The 15,636-nt window shown below is 36.2% G+C and overlaps 1 protein-coding gene across 1 annotated transcript in view; it reads left to right on the top strand.

Moving 5' to 3' along the window:
* HAUS6 (HAUS augmin like complex subunit 6) overlaps positions 1-15,636 on the top strand; it is a 38,597-nt gene that overhangs the window by 11,756 nt on the left and 11,205 nt on the right. The window contains exons 6-12 of the mRNA XM_015544900.2: positions 1,492-1,557; positions 2,099-2,147; positions 5,213-5,383; positions 7,433-7,626; positions 8,243-8,369; positions 8,842-8,944; positions 10,676-10,757. Coding sequence (XP_015400386.2) covers positions 1,492-1,557; positions 2,099-2,147; positions 5,213-5,383; positions 7,433-7,626; positions 8,243-8,369; positions 8,842-8,944; positions 10,676-10,757 — 792 coding nt within the window. The remainder of the gene's footprint in view (positions 1-1,491; positions 1,558-2,098; positions 2,148-5,212; positions 5,384-7,432; positions 7,627-8,242; positions 8,370-8,841; positions 8,945-10,675; positions 10,758-15,636) is intronic.

Here is a 15,636-nt window from a genome sequence, read left to right as displayed (position 1 = left end):
GCGGGGCTCGAACTCATGGACCACGAGATCATGACCTGAGCCGAAGTGGGACGCTCAACTGACTGAGCCACCCAGGCGCCCCCCAGATGACTTCTGAATAAAGTTTGTTTTTTGTTTTTTGGGTTTTGGTTTTGTTTTGTTTTGTTTTTGTTTGTTTGTTTGTTTGTTTTTAAAGGAGGCTGCACACTCAGTGTGGAGCCTAGTGCAGGGTTTGAACTCATGACCCTGAGATCAAGACGTGAGCTGAGACCAAGAGGCAGATGTTTAACTGGCTGAACCACCCAGGTGACCCCTTGAATAAGATATTTTAAATTACGAATACTGTAAATTAAAGTTTAGAGAAAGGGAAAATATTACCTTAGTTTAAGAATTTAGGGGCGCCTGGGTGGCTCAGTTGGTTGAGCGTCCGACTTTGGCTCAGGTCATGAAATCACGGTTCATGGGTTCAAGCCCTGCATCAGGCTCTGTGCTGACAGCTCAGAGCCTGGAGCCTATTTCAGATTCTGTGTCTCCCTCTGTCTCTGCCCCTCCCTCACTCATGCTCTTTCTCCCTGTGTCTCAAAAATAAACAAACGTTAAAAAAAAATTTAAACAAACAAAGAATTTAGTATCTTAAGTGTTTTTTCTTTTTATAACATGGATTTACATTTTTAAGCTGTAATTATAGTGCTCATTATATTTTGTATCCTTTTTCTCTTCATATTTCATTTTGTAAATTTTTCCATATTGCCATAGTATATTGCTCATTTACTTATTTACTAAAATTAAAAAAAATGTTTTTAAAAATTAAAACAATTTTATTTTTTAATTTTTAAAGTGTATTGCTTTTAATATTTAATGGTTTATTGAATATCTGTTAAGTAGATACTCCTTTAAGTAGGTATTCCATAGTTTCTTTAACCATTTCATACTATTTTATATTTAAGTTCATTCTGTCAACAAATTTTTATTTGAGTTACTTCGGTCTGCTGGGTATTGTTTAGCACTGGTCCTACAGCATTAATTAAGACAGGCAAGGTTCCTACTCTCAAGAAATAGAGTATGTTTAATTTTTTATGATTATAAACAACTCTAATAAGGTAACTTTTTAAATGCTGTGTTATTTGTTGTGAAAGCTAGAAAATCCTTTGAAATCACCTTGAAACTACAATGTCTTCTGTCTTAGGTAACCTTTAACTTTAAGAAGTTAACATTAACTTCTGTGTGATAGAAGCATTAGAGAGCAGGATGGTCTTACCTCCAACATTTTTACTTGAAGTCAGAGTGTCTATGAGCCAAGAAGTCCTGGTCCATCTCAACAGCAGCCTCTATGTTAGATCACTCTATAACTCTTAAAGGACTCTAGAGTCCTTTAGCTGGCTGCTGGGTGTATTTGGAAGATTAGTCTTCAGAAGTCTTGAGCAAAGATAAGAAATGGGGGAAAATATCAAAGTAGGCTATACCAGTTAATTATAATGGAATTATAGTCGTCATTTATATGTTTTCTTACAGATTGTCAGTTAAACAAATACGAAATTTGAGATCAGAGTGTATGGGACAGGAAAACCAAATAAAAAAGTAAGTGACTTTTAGATTAGAGCTGAAAGTTGCCTTAGTTTAGCTCCTGGATTTTACTAGTAAGGAAACTGAGGGTCTCAGAAATATCAGTTAAAATAGTGTTATCAATAGCTACATGATAGGATTAGAACATAATTCGATTCCTAGTCCAGTTCTTCTAATAAATTTATTGCTTTGAGCTAGAATTTTATTTTTGTTTTTATTGTTTATTTTTATTTATATATTTATTAGAGAGAGAGAGAGAGAGAGAGAACATGCGCGTGCGTACACAGGTAGGGGAGGGGCAGAGAGAGAGAGAGGGAGAAAGAGAATTCCAAGCAGGCTTTACACTGTCAGCGCAGAACCCAACCTCATGAGCTGTGAGGTCATAACCTGAGCTGAAGTCAGATGCTTAACTGACTGAGCCACCTGGTGCCTGATTTTTGTTTTTAATTAGAATGGTTTTTAGTGAGTGGGTTTGTAGATCTGTTTGCTTTTTGAGTGGTAAATTACCATGTGATTTTTAAAGAATGGCTAATGAAATAATTTAATTTTTAACCAGAATGGAACCCTGTGATGACCAAAGTAATATACAAGAGAAAATCCAAAAGGTGAGGCAACTTTTTAAGGGACAGATTTAATCTCTTACTTTTGTCATATGCGATCTTTACTCATTTGGACTCTTTATTTTGTCTTTATCATTTCTTTTTGTAAGACTGTTACTATTTTTTAAAACTCATAAGTGATATATTACAGTGTCAACAGGATGCTTCTAAAAAGCATGAATATAATTGAAAACTAGCTTATAATTTGTAAGACTAAATATATACAAAGGCAGTGTTAAATATTGTTAATTTAAAATCTTTCATGTCAGCAAGAAAAGTTGAGCCTGATTGATTGTAACTTAATCAGTAGTATTAATTTATCTAAATCAAATATGTTATCTGAAGGGAGATGGTAAGTATGGAAGAAAAATGAGAAGTCACATTGAGGCTGGCTTGGCAGTAGGGAGGAATCTGCTAGATAGACATAAATGATATGAGGTTTTCAGAGGTTGGCTTTGATGTGAGATTGGAGTGTTTTCTTAGGCCTTTGTGTGTAGATGAAATCTCTGTCCAGCTCTTTGTTCTGATTTTATGATCACCAGGCTGCTTTGGGTGTTAATTTGGCTTTCCAGGCATTTTGTCACTGGAAAAGGTGAGTGCCCTCCTCAGGAAATAATTATTCATCCATTCAGTGAATTTTTTTTTTTTTTTTAATGTTTATTTACTTGAGAGAGGGAGAAAGAGAGAGAGCGAGAGAGAGGAAGAAGGAACATGAGTGGTGGAGGGGCAGAGGGAGAAGGAGAGAGAATCCTAAGCAGGCTCAGTGCCATCAGCGCAGAGCCCGACATGGGGCTCAATCTCATGAACTGTGAGGATCATGACCTGAGCTGGAATCAGGAATTGGACACTTAGCTGACTGAGCCACCCAGGCGCCCCCCAATTCATTGAATTTTTATTGATCACTGCCATGTGCCAGGCATTCTTCTACATATTATACCTACAGTAGTGAAGGAAAGAGGCAAAGTAACTCTATTGTGGAACTTCCAACTAGTGAATATGAATATTCCTTTTACTGAACATTATATCTTTGATTGTAAATTTAATAGGTTGAGGTGAAACATGTTAAAGTTTTCACATTGATCTCTCCTGAGTTTGTTTAATGTTCACTTTGCCCAAGTCCAGTCAGTTTTTAGCCATTGACAAGATAAAAGTAAAAATTTGATAATCAGATCCTGGATCTTTGTTCACCAAAGAAATGTCATCTTGTGAGACCTCTAGACCATGGGAAGACAAACACAAACATGGGTATAATTATTCTATTTCCCTACCTACCTCCCACTTTTATAAATTCTTTTGAGGCATTATATACAAACAAAAAAGTGCAAAAATCTTAAGTGTATATCTTGAAAAAATTTCACAAAATGATACACCCATGTAACCAGCATATAGTTTAACAGAACATTACCCCAGAAGCCTCAAGCCCCTTTTCATTCACAACCATTTCCTCCCCCCAAAACTAAATACTTTTCTCCCTTCTTAAAGATTTGTTTGCCTTTTTTTGAACTCTATATAAAAGGGAGTATATAGAATATATTTTTTTGTATTTGTCTTTTTTGACTCATGCTGTTTTATCCATGCTGTTGTGTATGTAGGTCATAGTATGTTCATTCCCAATACTATGTAGTATTCTATTTTATGAATATAGCACAACATACTTGTTTTTTTTTACTCTAGGTAAACTTTTGGGTTAATTGCAATTTTTGATTTTTATAAATAGAAATGTTATGAACATTCTTAAAAAATTTTTTTTTGTTATTTCAATTGAAGTATAGTTGACACATAATGTTAGAGTAGTTTCAGGTGTATAGCATAGTGATTGGACAACTGTGTTATGCTGTGTTCACCATAAGTATAGCTACTGGGACGCCTGGGTGGCTCAATTATTTGAGCGTCTGACTCTTGGTCTTGGCTCAGGTCATGATCCCAGAGTCATGGGATTGATCTCCACATAGGGCTCTGTGCTAAGTGTGGAACCTGCTTAAGATTCTCTCTGTCTCTTGTTCTCTCTCTCTCCCTCTTCCTCTCTCCCCCTCTCTCCCTATCTTCCTCCCTCTCTCCCTCTGTCCCCTGCTGTAGTGTGTGTGTGTGCTTGCTTTCTCTCTGAAATAAACAAGTGTAGCTGTCATCTCTAAACATACTTATATATGAATTTTAATGAACATAGACATGTTAATATATGCCTAAGATTCTTTGCTTTTTATTTATTTTTTTGAGAGAGAGCACACAGGTGCAGGCACACATGAGCAGGGGAGGGACAGAGATAGGGAGAGAAAGAATCCCAAGCAGGCCCCATGCTGTCAGTGCATGGTTCATGAGCTCAGTCCCATAAACTGTGAGATCATGACCTGAGCCAAAATCATGTGTTGGAGCCTAAACCAACTGAGCCACCTAAGATTCTTAGCTTTTAAAGAAGAGTGGTTTTTTTGGGGTGCCTGGGTGGCTCAGTCTGTTAAGTGTTCAACTTCAGCCCAGGTCATGACCTTGTGGTCTGTAGGGTCGAGCCCCCGAGTCAGGCTTTGTGTGACAGCTTAGAGCGTGGAGCCTGCTTTGAATTCTGTCTCCCCCTCTCTCTGCCCCTCCCCCGCTCACACCTCTGTCTCTTTCTCTTAAAAGTAAATAAACATTAAAAAAATAATGAACATGGTTTTTCACATTTTTACCTTTTGAAACTTGAATAACTCTTAAAATTGATGTGTAGTATTTTTTTTTTCCCTCCTGAAAATCTTTATTATTTCTCCCTGAAAAGTTTCTGTTAGATTGGTGGCATATCAAAACACAGGAAATGCTAATTGCATCTTGGTACCATGCGATTTTTTATATTTTTTTGAAAACCATGGTTGGCTAAAATCTTCTGAGAAATTCTTTAGTTTTAAAGCCCCTTTGGAAGTAGTATCAGTGCTTTTAGATGGTTAATTAATTAATTAATTAATTTTAGTGCTTTTAGATCGTTAATTTTCTCGCCAGAAATCATTCCAGGAATACTTTATTCCTGGGAGTGAGTATATATTTGTGTTTTGCATTACTTTGATGTATGTACAGATTATGTATAGACTTTCTCTCTGTTTTCAAAGGTGCGGTCATTGTGGGCTTCAGTGAATGAAACACTCACGTTTTTGGAAAAAGAAAGAGAAGTTGTTAATGCAGTCCTTAGTCTTGTTAACCAGTATACTTTAGATGGAACTAATGTCACTATCGATATTCCAAGGCTCTTACTTGACAAAATTGAGAAACAAATGGGTCAGGTAAGCATTTGATATAAAAGAAGTTTTTGGAAGAACTCTCTTCATGAAATTATTTTACATATATATATTTTACATATATATATATTTATACACACACACACTAAAATATATGTATTTAATATATAGTATGTATTACATATAGCAAATACATAATGAATATTGTATATTTTTCTTAAAATTTTTTTGTCTTCAGAATTTATTTTTGTGAATATATTTAGTAAAACTTTCATAAAGGGCTGTTGGTGTGTGTGTATACACACACACACACACACAAGCTTTTATTAATTTGTTCATTTCTTTTATGGTGCTACATCATACAGTGTAGAGAGGAGAAGGAGGTTACTTAGTAGGAAGATGATCTGGTATAGTTCTTTAAAGTTTATTTATTTATTTTTGAGCGAGCACAAGCAGGGAAGGGGCAGAAAGGGAGAGAGGGAGACACAGTATACTAAGCAGGCTGTCAGTCCAGAGCCCGATGCGGGGCTCTATCCCATGAACTGTGAGATCATGACCTGAGCTGAATTTGGGTGCTTAACCGACTGAGCCATCCAGACGCCCTTGGTACTAGTTCTTTATAAATTCTCAAAGGGGAGCATTAATGATCTCCTAATTGCTGAATTTCTTTTTAAAATGTCTTTTGGGGTGCCTGGCTGGCTCAGTCGGTAGAGCATGCAACTCTTGATTCCAGGGTTGTGAGTTTGAGCCCCATGTTGGGTGTAGAGGTTACTTGAAAATAATAAAAACCTTTTTTAAAAAAAGTCTCTATCTTCTGGTTTCTCTTTCATCTTGATGCTAAGTATTGTAAAATTTTGCTTCCTTTAGCTTTTGTGACCTCAGTGCCTTTGTTCTTGTGTTTTTTCATACTGCTGTTCTCAGTTTTCTACCGCTTCCTTTTTCTCTGACTTTCAAATGAAAGTGTTTTCCATTGTTCCATCAATGCCTGCTTTTTCCCACATTATATTCATCTGTTTTTTCTTACTCAGTTCTATGTTTTCATCAGTATCCTGTACAATAATATTCCCAAATTGGTATTTCAAGTTTCTTGCCTTCAACCCAAACTCCATGAAATTATTTCCACTTGCTTATGGGACATTTCCATCTGTCTACGTACATTTGTTTTCTTAGTAAACTCACACTCTATTAAATATCTAATATGTCAAATATTAATGATAACAGGGGATAGAAAGGTAAAATATTGTTGTGACCCTGAAGAGCTTTCACTTTAATAGGTAACATGCCAGGCACTTCAAATTCAGAGTACATAAAAGTCTGCAAATTCAGATTCCTGTATACAGGGAGTAGGTAGATAATATATGCTCTTTGGAGCATATATATTTCTCTTTGGAACATATATATATTTTTTGGAAAAATAGTGGTATTTATGTGAAATTTTAAGATTTTTAGTTGATTGGCAGCTAATTCAAATGATTTTAAAATATTGGAGTTGTGCAGGCCAAATAAACATGTCTAAGTTTGGATTCAGCCATTAAGGGACATCAATTTGCAACTTCTGTTAAAACATGAATTTATGAGGGTGCCTGGGTGGCTCAGTCGGTTGAGGGTCCGACTTCAGCTCAGGTCATGATCTCACAGTTTCTGGGTTCGAGCCCCGCATCCAGGTCTGTGCTGACAGTTTGGAGCCTGGAGGCTGCTTTGAATTCTGTGTCTCCCTCTCTGCTTTTCTCTCTCTCTCTCTCAAATAAATAACATCAAAAAATTAAAAAAAATTTTAAAAACAAAACAAAACATGAATTTATGATCCTTCACCAAACCTTTTTCTTCTCAGTCTTCATTTTGCTTTGTTTGTTTGCATTTCTTTTATTCTAGTTTGCAACTTTTTTTGCATAATATAACAATATAGCACTGCATGTTAATTCTTTCACAGTAGTTTTCTTTGGACCAAAATTATTTACTTGGTTTCAGTTTTGGGTAGACATTTGACTTTTTTCATTCTTAAGGTAAGCTTTTTATATAATAAGAAACATAAATATATTTATGTAACAGTTCATAATCTTAAGAACCACTTTTTCCCCCCCTCTGAATCCTTAGTTGCACATAGGAAATGTTTATGAGGCTGGAAAATTGAACCTGTTAACAGTTATTCAGTTATTAAATGAAGTTTTGAAAGTAGTGAAATATGAACGTTATCAGGCTGACCCAGCAAGACTGACAATAGACCTTCAATTCCTTGAAAAAGAGACCAAACTTCAGAGAGAAAGATTATCAGATCTGAAGCGTATGAGGTATCCCAGAAATATCTTTTGTTATGGTACTGGGGGAGGAATAGGGTGGTTTTGATAATTTCTCAGCACAACGTGTGTAGTTGACAACTCTTCAGCTTTGGCAAACGAATGTGAGCATTTTATTAGAACTTAAAAACCTTGTCATTGACTCCTGGGGAGACACATAAAGTAGAAAGGAAAATTAATGTTTTCTTTCTAGAATAAATTATTTGCCCTAAGGGATTATTCTTTATGAAATAATTTCAACTTTTCTCAAGCTTTTCTTTTGTATAATAAAACTAATAAACTAAGCCTTAGAAAAATTTGTTATTTGAGTGGAGGAGCTGGGAGGGACAGAGTAAGAGTAGAGTTTGGACTTGAGTTTAGAACTAGGAAAAAACAATATTTTAAAGGGATAAATGGAATAATTGATGTATGATTGCTTTCTGGTCTTAAAAGGACAAGTATTTTCAGAACTGAATGTTCACTGTGAGAGTTTATTCAGTTCATACATGCTGTATTGGTTGAACTTCCAGTTATATTTTCTTCCCTTTCTCTACAGACTGTTGTCTTAAATTTTATTCAATACTTGTTTTATATATTCATGTTTTGAAGGAAATTCTTTTTTTAATCATAGCTGTAAAGTAAAAGAAGATCTCACAACTACAAAACATTCTGTTGCTGAACGGCAAGGAGAATGGCATAAAAAGTGGAAAGAATTTCTTGGTCTGTCTCCTTTCAGTCTAGTTAAAGGTTCGACTCCAGTAAGTAATGTTGGCTTGCCTTTTGGAGAGTAGTTTAGTGTAAGGCAGTCTTTTGATTTATCATGTTACAAATGATCTAGGAATGCTTTGCGTGGTTGTCATCTTGGCATCTGACCTAAAGTTTAAATGTTTTGGTTTCTCTAATTTTCTAAATACATATTCAAGTATTTATCAGGTTGCCTTCTGATTTATAGTTAATATTTTTAGACTCAGAGGATTATATTAAAAAGAAAATGAGACTTTTCTCTTGCTGTTAGGTAGTATTACATTTGAGGCACAGTTGGATGACAGAGTAGTCCCCTTGTTCTAATATTGTACTCCTTTGTTTAAAAATAGTTATGAGATAATTGCCATGCTTGGTAATTCCATCTTTGCTAGGGGGAAAATCATCCATTCATAGATTAATTTAGCACTGTTACTATGGTAACGAGTAAATGTGTTTATTTCAAAATGACGATTTCTGTGTTTTAAGGCTGTGGATCTTTTACCACCAATGTCTCCCCTTTCATTTGATCCTGCCTCGGAAGAAGCGTATGCTAGGAGTATTCTTTTGCGGTATCCTGCTTCACTTCCAGGTTGGTTATTTGTTTTTGTCTCTCTTAAACCTTCCTCTGATCAGTTATTTTTCACTATGATAGCAGTTTCTTTACATTCTTGTTTTTTTTCCCCCCAATTATTTTTTATTGTGGTGAAATGCACATATTATTTCAGTCATTGCAGTGTTCCAAGTCAGTGGCATTTAGTAAATTCACAGAGTTGTGCAACCATCACCACTTTTTTTTTTTTTTTAATTTAATGTTTATTTATTTTTGAGAGAGAGAACGTGAAGGAGGAGCAGAGAGAGAGGGAGACACAGAATCTGAATCAATCTCCAGGCTCTGAGCTGTCAGCACAGAGCCCGATGCGGGGCTCGAACTCCTGACTGTGAGATCATGACCTGAGCCAAAGTCAGACGCCCAACCGACTGAGCCACCCAGGCATCCCCCCATCACCATTTTTTAGCTCCAGAATATTTTTATTATCTCAAAAGGAAATCCTGTACACATTAAGCAGTGATTCCCCATTTTCCCCTTTCCTGATCCCTGGCAACCGCTAATGTACTTCTTATCGCTATGGATTTGTCTATGCTGGATATTTCATATAAAAGGAGTCCTATAATAGGAGGCTTTTTTTTTCTTTTCAAATTTTTATTTAAATTCTGGTTAGTTAATATACAGTGCAATATTGGTTTCAGGAGTAGAATTCAGTGATTCATCACTTAAATACAACACCCAGTACTCAATATGAGGCTTTTTGTGTCTGGCTTCTTTCATTTGCAGAATTTTTCACTTTGCACAATGTTTTCAGGGTTTATCCAAGTTGTAGCATGTATTAGTACTTCATTACTTTTTATGAATACATTCTTTTGAATGACTAAACCATATTTTGTTTATTCATACATTCATCCATTGATGGATATTTGGGTTGTTTGGACTATTTCAGTATTATGAGTAATGGTGGTATAAACATTTGTTTACAAGGTTTTGTATAGACACCCACAACTGTTTAACATGAAAGAATAGTATAATTATCCAAATACTACCTGTTTTAATAATCAACATCTGCCATATTGCTATATATATATAAATATATATTTGTATTTTTGCTAAACCAAGTAAGTTCTAGACATTGTAACACTTCACTGAAAGTGTTTCAGCATGCATTCCCATAAAAATATGAAGACTTTTCCTATGTAACTACTATAGTAATGTCATATCTAAAAAGCTAATAATAATTCTGTTGTATCTCATATTCAGCTTCGTCAACTATTGTGCCACTATCACACCTAAAAAATTCATTTCTCTACAATATCTAATATCCATTTTATATTCAGTTTCCCCAATTGCCCAGTACTCGTGTGCAAGAAATTATTGAGTTCAGTAAATATTAGAAAGAAAGGAGGAGGAATAAATGCATAAAAAATGTATGAATTGTGTAGTTAGGCTAGGGCAGGCAATAGATGTAGGCCATATTTGAGTTCATGCAGGCCAAAGTGATCAAGCCTCGCATTGGGCTCACTCGTGCGATTTCACTGCACTCTCTCTCGAAATAAATAAACATTAAAAAAAAAAAAGCTTATTACTAGATATTCTGTATCTGTCCTATCTGTATACTTTCACAATTGAATGATTTTTTTCCTAATAGCATTCATATTGTGATTTTCTGGTTTTTTTTTGTTTAGAAGTTTTTCTAGAATTTCAAGAGATCCCTGAATATTAGAATATACAAACATAATTCAAGAGTAATTAATTTTTATGTTCCTTTAGATATACCTAAGCAACATAACCAAGAAAATGATTGCAGGAGAGCCAGTGATATACCGGCAACTGTGCATGATCTAACCAACAGGTAGAACAAATTTGATTTTCATATTGATTTTTTCCCCCCTTCATTAATTTAGTTTCATCTTCTTCACCTAATTTCCAAGCTTCTGTACTATGGGATCATCTATAATTTTCTTCTCTTAACTAGAGAATATTTTTCCATGTGGATCCATATTTTCAGGAAAGATTGAAACATTTCTGACACAGAGGCATTTTTATTTTTCCTTCTTTTGTTTATCTAAATTTTGGGATTCATAGGGGATTATCTAATTTTTGAAGAAAAACATGTATGGAAATTATCTAGTGCAAGTTTGGGAATTTTTGCCTTTTTGTGTCTGTGAGCTTCTTTGAAACCACTTGTGACCAATTGACTAAATCCAAATCCAGGAGTTTAAGGGCTTCTGAGATGATCTTGTCTCCTAGTTTTTAGACTGTGTTCTGCAGCGCCCTCTGGTGATGTGGATGAAACTAATTTAACCTGTCACTGGTCTAACCTTTTTCCACTTCAACCTGAGCAAATAGTTTTTTATGTGTATTATATATTGAGGGTTTTATATGCCATTTGATAAACAGAGTTCCATGCTTTAAAAAAAAAGGAAGGGGCACCTGGGTGGCTCAGTCGGTTGAGCATCCAATCTTGATTTCAGCTCAGGTCATGATCCTTAGGGCGGTGGGATTGAGCCCTGTGTTGGGCTCCCTGCTGATCATGGAACCCACTTAAGATTCTCTCCTGAAAGCCTGGGTAGCTCAGTCGATTGAATGTCCAACTTTGGCTGAAGTCATGATCTCAAGGTTCATGAATCAAGTGCTGTGTTGGGCTCTGTGCTAACAACTCAGAGCCTGGAGCCTGCTTTGGGTTCTGTGTCTCCCTCTATCTCTCTCTGCCCTTCCCCTCTTGTGCTCTGTCTCTCTCAAAAACAAATAAACATTAAAAAAAAAAAAGAAAGAAAAAAGATTCTCTCTCTCCCTTTGTCCCTCTCCCTTGCTTTTTGTCTCTCAAAACAAAAAAAAAAAAAAAAGGGAAGACTTCTGATTCACTCTAATCCCAAAATTTAACATGTGAAGAAAACTAAACTTTTGTTTATTAGAACATCCTTCAGGAGTATTCTTAATTTTTTTTATTGCCTGTTTTCTTTATTATCTCATTTTGGCTCTTAAAACAGATGCCAAATTATATAAGCAAAAATTTCTAAATGTATGTAGTCTACCTGGGGAATATATTTAATCTTTATTGACACTAAGCATTATTAAGTGGCAATCAAACACAGACATACTCAACTGGTTTGTTATATTAAAGTTTTTTGTTTTCTGACTACCCTTTGATCTAAATAGGGGTCTTTCAGTCCAGTTTCCCCATATAATTGAGGCACAGTTATGGAAACAAATTACTTAGGATAATTCTAAAAGAAAATTCTAAATTTTAAATGAATTGAAGCTCTCTTCATTCTGTATACTCTAAGTAGGTTAATAGTTGAAACACCATAACAAGAGTCAAAACTTATATGTTAATTGAAGTCTTCTTCATTCTGTATACTTTTAATAAGTTAATAAACCGAAACACCATAACAAGAGTCAGATTATATGTGAAATAGAGCTATTGGCAGTTTGCTTGGCAGTAATTTCCCAATTCACAGAAGGTCAGGATTTCTTGTGGAAGATTTATTTTTTTATTCTTAGATCTGGATATGATGTTGATTCTTGGAGTACCTTAAGAAAAATAGTGCAATCTATTGTGGAGATTTGACATTGAAGAGATAGTGATGTTATTGGGCTTCTCTATTTTACTCCCTAAGCATGCTAGAGGGGAATAGTTGATGCTTCCCAATCTCAATTATGTTTTTCATTTCTCTTTCCTTGAGAGAGCAAATGAAATATTTGATTAAGGTCACTTGCTGGGACCTTAAGGGGCTAAATAAAGATTGATGGAGTTAGTAGATTGATTCATAGATAGGATTTTATTTATGAACTCCATTGAATTCATTGAACTTCAAGATTCTTTTTTTTTTGGAGAGAGAGCACACGTGCACTTCATGAGCAGTGGAGGGGCAGAAGGAGAGAGTGGGAATCTTTTTTCTTTTTTAATGTTTTATTTTTATTTTTGAGAGAGAGAGAGCGAGAGAGAGCATGTGTGCACGAGCTGGGGAGAGGCAGAGAGAGAGAGAGAGAGAGAGAGAGAGAGAGAGAGAGAGAGACAGAGGATCTGAAGCAGGCTCTATGCTATTAGTGCAGAGGTCAATGTAGGGCTTGAACCCACAAGCTGTGAGATCATGACCTGAGCTGAAGTCAGATGCTTAATTGGCTGAACCACCGAGGTGCTCTGAGAGAGAATCCTAAACATATTCCAGCGGGGCTTGATCCCATGGCCATGAGATCATGACCTGAGCCAAAAGCAAGAGTTGGATACACAACTGATTGAACCACGTATGCATCCCTCAAGATTCTTTCTTGAAGTAGAATTTTGTACTAAGATACACTATCAGAATTCTACAAGAGCCAGACACTTAGCTCCTAAGAATTTAGTTTAGATGGAAATCACTTAGAATAGGAAAAGAGATTGTATTAAATACATTTAAAAAAAAATGTTTATTTTGAGAGAGAGAGCATGCGAGCAGTGGAATGGCAGAGAGGGAGAGAGAGAGAATCCCCAGTGCAGAGCCTGATGTAGTGCTTGAACCCACGAAACTGTGAGATCATGACCTGAGCCGAGATCAGGAGTTGGATGCTTAACCAGCTGAGCCACCCAGGAACCCCTAAATACACTTTGATTTCCAGATTTATCCTCTTCCATGCTCATCTCTTTAAATTTTATTTATTTTATTTCAATTTTTTTTAGAGAGAGTAAGCGGGGGAGAGGGGCAGAGGGAGAGAGAATCTTAAGCATGCTCCACGCTCAGCATGGAGTCTAACATGGAGGTTATGACCTGAGCTGAAATCCAGAACTTGATGCTCAACCAGCTGAGCCACCAAGGCTCCCCAAGCTCATCTTTGATACTTAATTTTTTTTAATGTTTATTTTTGAGAGAGACAGACAGACAGAGCATGAGCAGGGGATAAGCAGAGAGAGAGAGGGAGACACAGAATCTGAAGCAGGCTCCAGGCTCTGAGCTGTCAGCACAGAGCCCGATGCAGGGCTCAAACTCATGAACCCCGAGTTCATGACCTGAGCCGAGGTCAGATGCTTAACTGATTGAGCCACCCAGGTGCTCCTTTAATTTTTTTAAAAAACTGTTATATTTATTTTAGAGAGAGAGTGTGAGTCCGGGAGGGGTAGAGAGAGAGGGAGACACAGAATCTGAAAGAGTTTCTAGGCTCTGAGCTGTCAACACAGAGCCCCATGTGGGGCTTGAACCATGAACTGTGAGATTGTGACCTGACTTGAAGTTGGTCATTTGACTGAGCCACCCAGGTGCCCCTTGGGATACTTAATTGTAATAGAAGGTTTGGGATATTGAAGGGAAGTGTAAGGGGAGGCTTTTGGTGGTGAGGGATAAATGCTTAATAGTGTATGAATGATTATTACTGCCTGATAGCAGAACAGAAGAAAGGAGAAGAGTTGAGTCATGTGTAAATAAGCTTATTGCTTAGAATTCTTTACTGTAAAGGTGTTTTGTAATAAAATGTTTCATTAGTAATGTGTAATGTAGGTGGACTGTACTTAAAATAATACCCCCTGTTTTTTACGATTTTATTTTATTTTTCTAAGTAATATCCACACCCCACATGGGTCTTGAACTCACAACCCTGAGAGCAAGAGCTGCACACTCCACAGACTGAGCCAGCCAGTCACCCCTAATAATACCCTTTTCTTACGTGAAGTTCAGCTGTTGTTTGTAGTGGCATCTTAGGTCAGTATCAAAGTAGTTAATTGGAAATTCATATGTGGATATGAACAATACAACTATTCCATTAAAAAGTGTGGAAAGAATGTAGTTTTTAGCATAAGTTATTAGCCCCTTCACATGTGGTTGTCACCCACAGGTACCAAAATATCAGTAATGTTCTCCATAAGTCTCATGGTTGTTTTTGATCAGAGTGAGCTGATGGAGGCTTCACTATACTTAAACCCAGAATCCATTGATTGGTGATACCTTCGCTATAATTGTGGACACTACCTTTCTTTGCAGTGGTTTCTGGAAGGGAGGGTTCCATGATATTTCTAGTGTGGTGATGCACTTTTAGACCTAGACCTTTAACCTCTTCAGTTTCTCCTTTATTGCATTTCAGAGATGGGGCAGTACGATCTTGCCTGAATGCCAACTAAATATCTTTAGTCTTAGAAACCGAATTCTAATTTCCTTTCTCTTTTTATAATTTCTGTTTGTTATTTCTTTAATTGTAGATATATCATAACAACAAAATAAAAATGAGAAATAATTAGCTGAAATTTCTTTTTTAAAAAAATGTTTGTTTTTGAGAGAGAGAGAGAGAGTGAGTGAGGGAGGGGCAGAGAGAGGGAGACAGAGGATCAGAAGCAGGCTCTGTGCTGACAGCAGCGAGCCCAGTGCTGGGCTCTAACTCAAGAACCGCACGATCATGACCTGAGCTGAAGTTGGATGCTTAACCGAGTCACCCAGGCGCTCCAATTAGCTAAAATTTCTAACAAATTACTTGTCAGACTTTCTTCCCAAGTTGTTTTTTGAGCTTTATTTACAAACATACATAAATTTAATTCTAATCAAAATTTTCTAAACACTAATATAAGTATAGTTTTTTAGTATATGTATATATGTTTTCTTTATATTACCATTTTTCACTTACAAAGGCTTTGTAACATTTCATGTATTTTTAAATTTTTTTTTAATGTTTATTTTTGAAAGAGACAGTGCGAGCAGGGGAAGGGCAGAGAGAGAGAGAGAGAGAGAGAGAGAGAGAGAGAGAGAGAGAGAATCTGGGCTGTCAGCACA

The sequence above is a fragment of the Panthera tigris genome, chromosome D4, assembly GCF_018350195.1.
Source record: "Panthera tigris isolate Pti1 chromosome D4, P.tigris_Pti1_mat1.1, whole genome shotgun sequence".
NCBI classification, from domain to species: Eukaryota; Metazoa; Chordata; class Mammalia; order Carnivora; family Felidae; genus Panthera; species Panthera tigris.
This window is presented reverse-complemented; position numbering and strand designations above follow the sequence as displayed.